At 45.8% G+C, this 14,290-nt stretch overlaps 1 protein-coding gene across 2 annotated transcripts in view; it reads left to right on the top strand.

Annotated features, from left to right (window-relative positions):
- Positions 1–13,403, top strand: part of PRR5L (proline rich 5 like) — a 183,417-nt gene extending 170,014 nt beyond the window's left edge. For both annotated transcript variants that reach the window (XM_069221822.1, XM_069221823.1), the window contains exon 9: positions 9,843–13,403. In XM_069221822.1, the coding sequence (XP_069077923.1) occupies positions 9,843–10,219 (377 nt within the window). In that variant the 3' untranslated portion in view covers positions 10,220–13,403. The remainder of the gene's footprint in view (positions 1–9,842) is intronic.
- The last annotated feature ends 887 nt before the right edge of the window (positions 13,404–14,290 follow it).

Below are 14,290 nucleotides of genomic sequence, written 5' to 3'. Positions count from 1 at the left end.
ATGCATGTGCTACCGCATGCACTCGCAGGCTCGACCCTAAACAGCAGCTGACCGCGCGCCAACAACCGGGTGCAGCGGGGCACGGCGACAGCTGGTTATAAGTGCAGTGGACCACTGTGGCAGCCGGTTTCACAGTGCAGTGCAAGATGGCGGTTGCCTGTTCAGTGCAGTGGAAGACTGTAGTAGCTGGTTTCACAGTGCAGTGGAAGATGGCAGTAGCTGGTTACACAGTGCAGTGGGAGATGGCGGTAGCTGGTTACACAGTGCAGTGGGAGATGGCGGTAGCTGGTTACACAGTGCAGTGGGAGTTGGTAGTAGCTGTTTCACAGTGCAGTGGAAAAAGGTGGTAGCTGTTTCACAGTGCAGTGGAAGATGGTGGTAGCTGGTTTCACAGTGCAGTGGGAGATGGCGGTAGCTGGTTTCACAGTGCAGTAGCTGGTTTCACGGTGCAGTGGAAGCTGGCAGTAGCTGGTTTCACGGTGCAGTGGAAGCTGGCAGTAGCTGGTTTCACGGTGCAGTGGAAGCTGGCAGTAGCTGGTTACACAGTGCAGTAGAAGATGGTGGTAGCTGGTTACACAGTGCAGTGGGAGATGGTAGTAGCTGTTTCACAGTGTAGTGGGAGATAGCAGTAGCTTGTTTCACGGTGCAGTGGAAGATGGCGGTAGCTGGTTACAAGGTGCAGTGGGAGATGGTAGTAGCTGGTTTCACAGTGCAGTGGAAGACGGTGGTAGCTGGTTTCACAGTGCAGTGGGAGACGGCAGTAGCTGGTTTCACAGTGCAGTGGGAGACGGCAGTAGCTGGTTTCACAGTGCAGTGGGAGATGGCAGTAGCTGGTTTCACAGTGCAGTAGAAGATGGCAGAAGCTGGTTACACAGTGCAGTGGGGGATGGCAGTAGCTGTTTCACACTGTAGTGGGGAATGGCAGTAGCTTGTTTCACGGTGCAGTGGAAGATGGCGGTAGCTGGTTTCACAGTGCAGTGGAAGATGGCGGTAGCTGGTTACACAGTGCAGTGGGAGATGGCGGTAGCTGGTTACACAGTGCAGTGGGAGACGGTGGTAGCTGGTTACACGGTGCAGTGGGAGACGGTAGTAGCTGTTTCACAGTGCAGTGGAAGACGGTGGTAGCTGGTTACACAGTGCAGTGGAAGATGGCAGTAGCTGGTTTCACAGTGCAGTGGAAGATGACGGTAGCTGGTTACACAGTGCAGTGGGAGATGGTAGTAGCTGTTTCACAGTGTAGTGGGGGATGGCGGTAGCTGGTTACACGGTGCAGTGGGAGACGGTAGTAGCTGTTTCACGGTGCAGTGAGAGATGGCAGTAGCTGGTTACACAGTGCAGTGGAAGATGGCAGTAGCTGGTTTCACAGTGCAGTGGAAGATGACGGTAGCTGGTTACACAGTGCAGTGGGAGATGGTAGTAGCTGTTTCACAGTGTAGTTGGGGATGGCGGTAGCTGGTTACACGGTGCAGTGGGAGACGGTAGTAGCTGTTTCACGGTGCAGTGGGAGATGGCAGTAGCTGGTTACACAGTGCAGTGGAATATTGCTGGAGGTAATCTCATGTTTAGTGGATTTTACAGGTCACCTGGTAAAGCAACTGGTCAGATGCTGTAGCGAATAATGCGGCAGTAGCTGACATAGCGGTCACATGCCATACTGAATTATCGATGATGTGCATTCGTTTGGGATTGTGGCGGTCAGAGGTGGTGGCTAAGCACATCATTGTAGACAACAGATCACGTCATTGAAGGATGGAAGCAGCATCTCTCCTGGTGGAGCAGAAGACGTGGTAACTGGTTGCTTGGCATAGCGGACAACCTAGGCAAGGTTCTTGTAGAGGGCAGATATAAGCAGTGTGCCACGTTACTAGTAGATCCTGGACCCAGTGCACGTTGTCATTAGTGGATCATTTATGTAGCGCATCTCACTATGGATGGAGGATCTAACCAGTACATCACATTAGTGTGGAGACTATATGAAGCGCATCCCATTACAGTGGAGGATAGAGGAAGCGCTTCACATTACTAGTGGAGGATATAGGCAGCGCATCACATTACTAGTGGAGGATATAAGCAGCGCATCACATTACAAGTGGAGGATATAGGCAGCGCATCACATTACTAGTGGAGGATATAGGTGGTGCATCACATTACTAGCAGGAGGATATAGGCAGCGCATCACTTTGCTATTGGAGATTATAGGCAGTGCATCACTTTGCTATTGGAGGATATAGGCAGCACATCACATTACTAGTGGAGGATATAGGCAGCGCATCACATTACTAGTGGAGGATATAGACAGCGCATCACATTACTAGTGGAGGATATAGGCAGCACATCACATTACTAGTGGAGGATATAGGCAGCGCATCACATTACTAGTGGAGGATATGGACAGCGCATCACATTACTAGTGGAGGATATAGACAGCGCATCACATTACTAGTGGAGGATATAGGCAGCGCATCACATTACTAGTGGAGGATAGAGGCAGCGCATCACATTACTAGCAGGAGGATATAGGCGGTGTTTTACATCATTAATGGAGCATGAAGCTAGTGCATCTCCTCATTAGTGGAACATGTAATTGGCACATCACTAATGGATGTAGGCAGTGTGCCTCATCACTAGCAGAGGACGTAGGTAGTACATCACCAGTGAATGATGTAGACAGCAAGTCTCTTCATTAGTGGAGCATGGAGCGAGCAGTCACATCATTAGCGGAGCATGGAGTTAGCAGTCACCTCATTAGGACTTCAGTAGAGGATGTAGGCAGCTTTTAACATCATTAGTTGGCCACTTGAGTAATGCCTATCGTCTTTCGAGGAAGATGTATGCAGCACGTCGCATCCTTAGTGGAGCATGGAGCTAGGGGGCACATTGTTAGTGGAGGATGTAGGTAGTGCATCACATATTAAGGGAGCTACTCCATGAAGTCATCAGTGTTGGCTGTAGATGGCACATCACACCACTGATGGAGGATGTAGGCAGCATGTCGCACCACTAGTGCATAACTCGTTCAGCGCATCAAATCATTTGTGGTCGTAGTGGTTGTAGTGGAGGATATCAGAAGCATGTCATATCACTAGTGGATGATGTAGGCAGCACATCACATCATTATTGGAGAATGTAGGCCGCTGGCGAACAAAAGGCAAGCCTGTGTGCACCAGTCCTTGCCCAGGACAAGACCTGCCATGGGGGCAGTTTCTATGTCCGTTTTAAAGTCCCTGCTACTCGCATATCATAGTCTCGTAGTGTATTCCGTCTTTGCATCCTGATTCTTGTTTCACCTCTCTCTCACTCACTCCCTCCCAGACTAATCCTGCCTTCAAAGTGAGACTCCCCCTTTTTTTCCTTGCATTTAGCCATTGGTCTTAAAATGGGCACCATTTATAGTGTGCCTGCTGCTCTCAACAGTCTTTCCACCCCACTGGAGACTGCATTCTAGACCCTGGGTTCTTCATTCAACTCCACCAAATCCAGAGTCCCTCCGCTTACTGACTCCGCCCTTCCTAATTTAGGACATCACTTAACCTGCTGTCTCATTTATGCTCGCTCTTATAAGAAACATGTTTTTGACATGCATGACTTGATTCTAGGTTATAGACTTAGGACCTTATGTACAAACACATTTTACCATAGAAACAGGATGGGTAAAACCCTTTGATACATCTGGCCCTAGGTGTTTTTTTCAGTACTTAATCCTGGACTTCGCATTGCCTCTCCCCCGGACCTGGCACTTGCCACCTCTTCCCCCGTGCCTCTCTCAATCGCCCTCATGCACAGTCTCCTTGTAGCAAACTAGTGAATATTTTCAAGCGTTCATTCGTAGCTACCCCCTTGTCTTTCGACTCTTTGCCGTTTGCTGAGCTGCTTGACGTTGAGTTTACCCTGCCCCCCTCATGTTTATATTTTAGTCACTTTCGCCCATTAGTCTACCTTCCACCGGGTCGTGTATCCTACTTTATTTCAGATTTATTTGTTTTTTTTAATCCCTCTGATTCTTGAGCACTCTCGCCACATTATTGTTGGAGACGTCAACTTGTAGCTCGACATGGGCAGTATACTAGATGTGATTACTTTTCCTGACGCTTACACTGTTATTGGTCCCACCCACACTTTCGAAGTGGGTCACGCACTTGATCTGGCGTTACCTCCTCGTAACCATAGCCTAATGCATCCTGGAAATTGTCTTCTGAAATCTGTGACTTCTAGGTGAAAGGGTCAGGACTGGAGAGACCGAATGTACTAATCCGGAGTGAGGTGTTCAGCCCATTGGCTCATCACTAGTGGAGGACGCTTCGCCACATTATTTACGGAGGTAGAACGTCGCATCAGCTGTAGGGGATAGAGCCAATGCATCACGCTATTAGTTGAGGATGGAGGCACCAGGCTACATATTATGGTACTTATGCAACGGGGCAGTATTGTGGTCGCTGCTCTTGCAAACAAATCCAAAGTTTGGGCCTTGTAGACCATTTCTTCTGGCTAAGGGTGGGTGGAATAACTGACAAATACAATCAATCTTTCTTTTAATGGTGTCAGTTTACTTCAGTTAGTGTCTATGCTGTAGGCAACCCATCTGATTAGAATGCTTTTTTGTGGATTTGACCAACTTTTAAATGGCCTCCCACTGCCCACTCAGCTGTTGTGGGATGCCAAATTCCCTGGAAGAGAAGAAGATTGGAACCGCCAAGCGGGACACATTGAGGGGCGGTAGCGTGTCCAACTCTCTCACACCAAGTCCTGTATGACCTATAAAAATGGTGGATATTGGTGGCTGGTGGGAGCTCTATGACACACTAGGGTCCCTGCACAATGTAGCTTCAGGAGTCCGTCCCGGTTTAGAGGTACATATACAGAATGCGGCCACCTGCCGTTAACACCCCCTCAATGTGTCCCTGAAAACCATGCTCGGGTCCTGTACTGGGAATACATCGTTGGTGTTTATTTCTTCCATTAAGCTTATCTCATAGTGGTCACAGATTAGTGGACTGAGGCAGGAGAGCATGCCCAAGGTCAAACAGTTTGCTAAAGCAGCAGACCCAAGAATGCAAAGCACTGCTGTTGGTTTGAAAGGCTATATATTTATTACATTTTGGTGAACAATAACGCACAACGAGACTGGGCACTGTCCACCTCGCCATAGTGAAACCTAGTCTAGTTTCTTTTTTTGTCAACCACTTACTAGCATTTTTGAGATTTGTTTTAAATGCTTCTTATTCGTGCCAAGAAAGGGAGCAGACAAATATGTTCAAAAAGTGATTGGCCAGGAGCACCTAAATGGGAGATTGCGCAGACTACTGGTTCTACAGTTTCCAGCTGGCCGACATTTCAGGTAGCGGGGGCTCTGATGGCAAGGCTGTGGAACTACAGTTCCTAGGGAACTGTCACAGCTCCCTGCCATGACTTAGATTACACTGTTTTTGTCTAGCAAAATGATGTGAAGTGGTTGTTAAATGGCTGAAATGCCCCCACTGTACTAGATTTGGTTCTGTTGTCTGCCCAGGCCATCAACTCTGTCTTATTAAAGGTCCTGACAAGGTTTTCTTAAAAAAAAAAAAAATAACACCCACTATCAGTATTGAGCCTGTTTCTTATGCCCAGGTAATATTTTCATATAATAGGAAAAAAAGACATAAGTAGCCTGCAAGGCCTTTTCTTTGGGTCCGGGGCATGAGGTTGTCTCTTGGTGGTATCTTTTGGTGATGCTGATATTTACAGTTGGTATTTTGGAACATAAGAATGTTTCATTCCCTTTGGATAAGAGTTGTTCTTTTTGTAAACTGGTCTGAAATTTGTCAGTGGCTACCAGTGAGGCCCACTTCAGGATGTTGTAACGGGATGAGAACTTAGATACAGTATGACTTAATTATCACACTCGATAAACTCCGTATCTCCCAGAGTTCTATCTTTTAAGTTGGTCTGTAACAACTGTTTTGTGTTGCTTCCGAGTGTGTTGTGTGACGTGCCAAGTGAGCATCTTAATTTGACCTTGCTGCCGTTTGGGACAAGGATGTCTGCCACATATACTTTTCCCACCACCCCTTACCAACAAAGTACTCATTCATCCACTCTGAGTCCTGGCGGCCGCTGCACCTTGGACAGTATGGAGGCATGTGACCATGAAGTCATGTGACCATGGTCGTTGGAATGACGTGCTCTTCCTCCCACAGTGCTCCAGGGCTGATCAAAGGTTTGTGGCCACGTGGGAGACGCGATTTTGGCTGCAGAAACTGGAAAAACTCTTAAATCGTGGCAAAACGGTGTCAATGTGGCTTTGGGCTAATGGCCCACCTCGTCTTTGAAAGAAGTGGGTGGGACGACTGTTCGCTCCTCTTTTTGGCGGTCAGTCATCTTTGAAAGAAGTGGGTGGGACGACTGTTCCCTCCTCTTTTTGGCGGTCCGTCCTACCTTGCTAAACTTGATTCCTTTGGGCCGTTCTGATTTCAAGTGTGTCGAAGTGTGATGTTGTTGTGCCTGCAGCCAGCAGTTGTCAAAATGTTCTGCAAAACTTACCTTTGAACATTCCTGGCAGTGTCTACCCTTAAGGATATAGAAAAGCAAGCTCTCAAACTGTTTCAGTTCATAGTACCGAAGGTGTTTTATGCACACCCATATCATACGTGTCTACGTAATTTACTCTTCTATCCGGCTCCCAACTTCTTTGTGGCCTGTCATGCCCACTCTCGAGTGTGCATCAAGCTTTGGTAATGCTAGACCTTGTCTGTTGTCCGAAACCAAAATACGTCAGATCCTTTTTACAAATTTCCTGCAAGCCTAGTCCCTGGTAGAGATGTTATAACTCTGTTTTGGAGAAGCTTTGAGACCTTTTTCCTGAGAGATTCTTTACAACGTGTTCAGGTATGGCTGTAATGTTGAGAATCAGGGGGCTCCAGTGTAAACCAGCCTGGTTTTTTTCCAGCTTTTCATTCAACTAGCATCGTGCAGCCCATAACTGCCTTCCAGTGCAGTCCAGACGTTTAAAACACTGGTCTTTGCTGCCAAAACTGCTGATCAAACTCTCACCTACGTACCAAGTGACCACTAAATGGCTACAAATAGAAACTTAAACAAATCCCTCACATGAGCTCAGCCCAAACCTTTAAAGTCTCCAAGGGACATTGTCACAGGACACAATCCCAACCAGTTTAAACAATATCACATCAACCTTAGACTCGCATACTCTAGACTGCGCACGCCTGCCCCCTCCCCCCCACCTCCCCTCACCTCCCTCCCCCGAGACCCTCACAAGAGCCCCACAGTCCTTTGTAAAACCTGCAACAGATCTTAGTAAATCTGCCCTTTGCAAACAAGCCTATTAGTCACAATCATTATGCACTTGTTAGCTCTCTAAAGCCCCACTACAACCATGAATCTTGCACTCAGAAACTCCTTACGGAAAGTAGAGGTGTCTTGAATGCTCTTGTGTTGGCTAATACACATTACTTATCCAGAGCACTTTGTATGGCTATTGTTACTCTCTATATATTGTGTTGCCCGATCATTCTCATTTAAACTCTTGTAAGTGTGGAGCTTAGGAGGGTGTACGTCCAGATCAATTGTTGTTGAGTGCCTAGGGACGACACCATTCATAGAATTGGTTCAATGAAGGATACTTAATCTGAAGGTATTGGTGCAACTCGTGTATCACTACTACACTTTTTTGTGATAATTTAGAACAGTCTAAGCACTACTAAAGAGTGGTGACATCCAAACCCGCAGACGATCCAGTTGACTCAACATACTTAACTATCATTCTAGTACTGTATGCAATTAATGTATATAATTCTAAGCACAGACGGAGTCCGTGTACATCGCGTATTATGTATCCAGTCTGACTGGTAAGCAAGTAATTGCATCAGCACTGAAATACCACAGCAACATGCTTGCGCTTCAGTACACAGAAGCTGGGTAACACGCATTGGCTGTATCCCCTCAGAGCATTCGGCCTCAGCAGTGAAATAATAACACAGCAGTTAGCGCGTCCTTCGGCACAGGACAGCTGAGATGAGTAAAGTGCTCTCCAGTCCTGACTGCAGGACTCGCCATAGAACCGCTCACTGCGTATCCAGCTGACGCATACTCTGCACTCCCATCTTGGCTGCACCATTACTCTGAGGGAATTTTATCAAGAGTGGAGTAAACTACTACTAGAGTAAAAAGATATTAATCCAAAAGGATATCAGGGAAGCACCACAGAAGGTTTGGCAATACAGCGGGACTGAGACTGAATTAACGATTGATGTAGACAAGAGAAGGTATATGTAGCTTAATCTAGACCACCTATATGTGGGATGGATTCAGCAATCTACTTTGCATATAATTGATGGTGTGGAGGACACAAATCTAGAAGAGATAATGAGGGGTGCCACTTTAGGGCTCAACTCCGAGAAGACGGAAGTAATGATAATCGGGAAGAACGCATCCCCATGGGACATCTGGTGGCCATCGAAGCTCGGACCTACACCAGACCATGCCCACAAACTTGGCATCATCCTCGATGTCAAACTCACCATGAAGTGCCAAATCAACACATGCTCTGTAGAATTTTCAGATTGATCCCCATCAACACCAGGAAGGCTGTCACCCAGGCCTTTGTTGCCGTAGTCTAGTCGGCTAGTGACACTCACTACTACGCTATCTCCACTTGGCTCCTCAAAAAAACTCCTGACCATGCAGAACAGCCAGACTCGTACTCGACCTTCCCAACATGAACCCACATCACTCCCCACCTCGGGAACCTCCACTGGCTCCTCATCCAGGAGAGATGCCAGTTCAAGCTTCTTACTCACGTCTGCAAAGCCTTACACTACATCAACCACTGCATGACCTTCCATCAACCTGCCAGACACCTGCGTTCCTCCTCCCTGGCCCTCACACACACACACACACACACACACACACACACCCCGCATTTGTCACAGCCACAGTGTGGTCATTCCATTCTCCTACATCACCGTCAGGACCTGGAATGAACTGCTCCATCCACCTACGAACGGCACCCTCCCTGGCAGACTTCAGAGGTAGACTTAAGATGTGGCTCTTTGACTAAGACCTACAAAACCTCAGCACCCCAATACACTCAGGGGTGATAGAGTAGTGCTCTACGAGTACTGATTTATTGAGTGATTGATTGGTTGATTAGGAGGTGTTCCACCAAGACTAGGAGACCACCAGTGAGTTTTCAAGATTGTTTGTCTTAAGCATGTGTGGATTATTTGTGAAGCAAATGTGGCCAATTGTATTGTATTTTTCATATTATGTATTTTGCTGTATGCATTTTAAGTATTTTAGTAGGGTATGTTTTGTCTAGTTGCATTCCTTACACCTGTGCCATATTGTATTATGTATATTTTCTTCAGTTACCTTTTTCATACCATTTGCGTTTGCATAGATATTGATTTTTCTGTTTATGGTTAATGTGGGGCAAGGTAGTGTTTTGTAACTCTAAGGCCAGCAGCCTTGTGCTGGTCTATCATTCTTATTCAGAATATTGTAAGTGTGGATCTTTGCAGAGGTGTAGTTCCAGGTTAGTTGCTGTTGACAGACCTAGGGAAGACCCCATTCATAGTGTTGTCTCAATAAAGGAAAGTTAACCTGAAGTATTGCTGCAAACCGTGTAATTATTATATATTGTGTTAATATTCCAGACATATCACCACAATGCGATGCTCCCATGTTACCCTCAGTATAATTGCAAATGTCTGTTCAGGTGCTTATAAACGTGTAGTCTGTTGGCAATCAGCCTTACCTGCTGTTGTGCTGGACTGTGATTTCCTGATAAGTGAAAGATTCGCCTGACCCGGCACTGACAGAGCCTTCTTTCTTGTTTCCCCTTGCAGAGCGAACCCCATTGCGATGCCACCCAAAGAGAAACTCGCAGACTTATTCCAGCCAGATTATACCACGGCACACCAGTGAGCCTCCCCTCACCCCGCTGACCGAGCACGAAGGCGAGGCCTACCTGGAGAAGTGTGGCAGTGTCCGCCGCCACACAGTGGCCAACGCCCATTCGGACATCCAGCTTTTCGCCATGACCACCAAGATGCATCCAGGGATGGTGGAGGAGCAGGACAATGGGGATGAGTGCCTGCTGCTGCAGTCAGGCCTCAGCTACCGGCAGTGCTCAAGTGAGCCCAACATACTCGACAGCCCCAGCGGACTCATGGTGGTGTCGCTGCAGGAGTCCGGCGAACTAAACTGCACATCGGTCTGCTAGTTCGGGCGATCACCACACTGGCTGCAGACCTTCTGTACGCCACATAGAGCGCTGCCTGCTGAGGAACCATACCTGGTGGGAGATGCATCATCTTTCAAGAAACTTTGTTGCAAGTAGGCAGATCATCTCATGCTGCCAGATGCGTAGAACAGCTGTTTTGCAGGGGATCGAGTATCTCTTCTATGTGGTGGCTCTACTCGAATTTTGCCCAATTGGCTGGTATAAGAAAGGAACTGGAATACAGCAGCCTAAAGTATCAAACATTGGATGGCATGTGTTCAAAAGTTTTTTGGAAACTTCTGCGGAAAATCAGTTTTCTACATCACTGGCACTGGTTTCTAAAAAGTGAAAGTTCCAAGTTGTGTTCTGTTTACATTTTTCCTATGTTTTTTTTAAAACAGGAATTTGATATTTCAGAACTTCTAAAAATGTACTCGGTACTCAAAATAATTAACAAATGCTAGTGAGAAAAGAAAGAAGCTTTGGTTATCTGGGTGGTCTTTCTGTTACTGCCTTGCGGTTCAGAGCGACCTGTCATCTCTCGTGAAGTGATGTTCCAGATGTTTCCTCTGACCTATGGAGGACCTGTGGAAAGGGGTGGACACCGGTGCCAAGATATAGGCTGCCTCCATTCTTCAAATGTAGCAGGAAGTAGAGGCATTTTCATCATCCTCCTAGGTTCCAGAAGTAGACATATCATTTGTACTTTATTAGTGTATGCGTAGGGTGCATCAAAAAATGCAGCAAATGTCGCGACCAGAAACTCCTTGCAGATTCTCTTCAAAAAGTACAGTGCAGATGTTTTATTCTTTTACTTGTGTGGTAGTTAATGATCTGTGTAACGTGCACTGATCGAAGGGTGTTGTGGAGGTAAATGGATTAATTTTGGCCTCATGGCTAGAACCATTGTAAGATCCTCCTTGAAGCAAGACGGCTAATTGGGGGCAACATTGGCCAAAGGATGCTGGATAAGTCGGACTGGAGTACGATGACCTGTCTGCGGACCAGTGCACCAGGCTTGCTCTTCCTATCTCCGCGGAGAGTCCCCCACAACTTGTCACTGCACCTGGATATTTAGCCTTGAATAGGAAGATGAAGTCTCAAGTGGCCCAAAACGCATGCTGTGGGGTTTGCTAGTTGTACAATACACGGTAAGTTTCATGAAGGCACAGTGTGTGGTGCCACCACGTGGTGCCACCAACAGCCATTGCTCCAGTGTCTGTCTCCAGTTGTCACCATCTAAGCAGTTGCTTATTGCCACATATAATAAAAAACACAAATGGGTGCTGTCAGAGGTTTAATAATCTTTAGGTGCTCCAAGTTTAATGAGTTATCCACAGTCTTGTTTTATCTTTAGGAGTGTAATGTTTTCAGTTACCATTGGTACTGAATGCCGCTCATGGGGTTTTCATAGCTTTACAAACTCTTTTGCTATTGTTTCTGTAGCTCAGCTGTGTGTTACTTGCCTTAACAAACCATAGTTCTGCAATGCGTTGAGCAGATGTTCTTGTAGCTCCAGAATGCTTTTTTTTTATTTTCTTCTTTTTTCTGGAGTCTGCTGTTCTAGCCCTTGTGTAGCCCTATTCGTGTGCCCCTGGTATTGCACTTACCAGAGCTCTAGAATACAATGTTGTTGGGGCTGCCATAGAGCTAGAATGTGTTGCACCTTATGCTAACGCCGCTCTAGAATGTGGTGGCATTGGGATTTAATGCAACAAACGTTAGCATTAGCAGTATTTTAGCTCATGCCTTTTGGAGGTTACTGTGGCTCTACAACAATCCTTTCACGGCTGTTCTCATATACTTTTTTTTTTTTTTTTTTTTGCGTTGTCCAGGGTCCACGTACAAGAGGATACTTCACGAAAACATCCAAAATCACCAGTCAGGCTACAGAGTTGTGTAAATGTACATATCAGACTCTTGGAAGAGGCTGGTTGGTACTTTTCTTGACTAATTTATATAATGTAGAAATTTTGAAAAGGTGCCTTAAACTTGGTATCCCTGTTTTTGCAATCGGAGCACTCATTAAACTTATTTGGCACACAATGTGGTGATGGGCACCCACATTACGGACCTTTTAGAAGGTGGCAGCGACTCTTTTATATTGACTGTGCCTTAGTTATTTGTCTGTGTGGGATGTAAATCCTAAGGTATTTGACTGGACTTCAAGCTGGTTGCTTGTTTCGTGAAAGCTGTCCTTACTTATTGCTCATCTCAGATTTTCAGGGGGATTTTTTTTTCATACTAGGTTGTGATAATACAAAATTGTGGCCTGCTATGTGCCACCACTTAAGCACAGTTAACAGTCATACACCTCAGAGTCCTGTGAAAGCATCTGAATTTTAAAAGGACTTTTAACCAATTTGATTGGGTTACACACTTTCTTCACGCCCAGTGTTACTCTGGGCATACAGTACTACCCCACGGGTAAACAGCAACAGGGTACAGAGGAAGGGTGTTGCCCTTCCTAGGCATCTGTCTAGTCTAGGCATCTTCTAGTGGAATGAACGTTCCCCTGAGTAGAGACCAGGTGGGACAAAAAGTGTTTTACAACTTTGTGCTGATACTGTGATTGTGGCCATTCATGTGTCAGACAAATCATTGTGGTGATATTACTTCTCTAACCAGTTCATGGACGGGTTGGGCATTTACAAATTGATTTCTGAGCTAAGTGGAAGAGAGGGATTATTGTGGTTCTTAAAAAATCTCCTCTACCAAGTAAAAAAACGCTATTTGCATGGATCGACTATCCCTGGACTGGAAGATGCAATTGGGCATGTGTGATCCAAATACAAGATATTGTTTCCACAGCACCAGCCTTAAACTGCGCTGCAATCCCTCATAATATTTAAAACGAGGAAGAAACTGGAGCAATCTCTAATCTGTCCCAGTGCAGACTTAAAAGAGAAAATGTGAGCAGTGGTCCTGGATAAAACTTGAAAATTACATTTTTGTAGGATTTTCTTTTTTGCGAAAATTTGCACGATAAAACTTTGGATCTTACCAGTATAGTGTATAGGAAGGTAGTTTGATTTTACATGGAAACCCACACACTGCTGCATATGGTATCATTTGGGTAAGGGTGTGGTTACATTTTAAACATTCTAATTTTTGATTGGTTTTAATTTTAAAATGGCAAAACTATTTGAGCATGTAAATCAATAATAAAGATCATTTACACAAATTATTTGCTTTCTGTTTTGTTACAAAACTGAAAAGTACCTTTTGTGTTTAGATGTCACCTCTGCATTTTGGATCCTTTACGTCACTGTACACGCAGTGCGTGATACCCTGAAAGATGTTGCTTATGGTACTTTCTCTTTACCCCTCTGTGAACACTTCTTTGTTAAATATCTCAGGCTTGATTCACACAAGTACACCTGGAGGTTTGGTCTAAACTTAGACTAAACATCTACGTTTACGACTCTGGGAATTCACGAAGGGCATTTTCAAGTAGTATCTTTACGTCTGCACTCAGGGAAGATCTCCTCCGTTTCTTCCTTTGTTCGACCTTTTTCTCTCTTGCTGTGCGTCAAACTCAGATGACGACAAACGAGTCTTGGTGCCCACCACCTGCACCCATCAGCACGGATCAAGCATGGTGTGCCAGTAATAACTGATCTATGTGCCAAGGAGATTTGCTTCTAGTTGTCTCAACGTTGTTTCTTTGTGCCCTTTATTCTCTACCCTGTACATAGGCTTTGGCACCTCCCATTCTCTGCGGTTGTTATGACCCGGCAAACATTGTTTTAGGACCCCACACACCAGCTGGATCTCAGAATGGGAATGTATCTCATCCATGGTAACAATCTGGGTCATGTAAGATGCCAACTTCAACAGCATGGCACTATGGTTCCAAAGACTCCTTCTAGCCACTGACTCCATGTTAAACTGCTGAAGTTCTATATGTATTGGTAAGATGCAAGTGCTCCAAACACAACCATCTTCAAAGACAACATTTCAGCAGGATAACCTCATCTTCCTGGGTCTACTTTCAGTACTGTACGACAAGGCCTGCTGAGAAGTATTCTCTAAACCCCTAGGAGCTTACCATCACCATCATCAGCGATG

Source organism: Pleurodeles waltl, chromosome 3_1, assembly GCF_031143425.1.
Source record: "Pleurodeles waltl isolate 20211129_DDA chromosome 3_1, aPleWal1.hap1.20221129, whole genome shotgun sequence".
Taxonomy (NCBI): domain Eukaryota; kingdom Metazoa; phylum Chordata; class Amphibia; order Caudata; family Salamandridae; genus Pleurodeles; species Pleurodeles waltl.
Note: the sequence above shows the minus strand (reverse complement) of the source record. Positions and strands in the feature narration are given on the sequence as shown.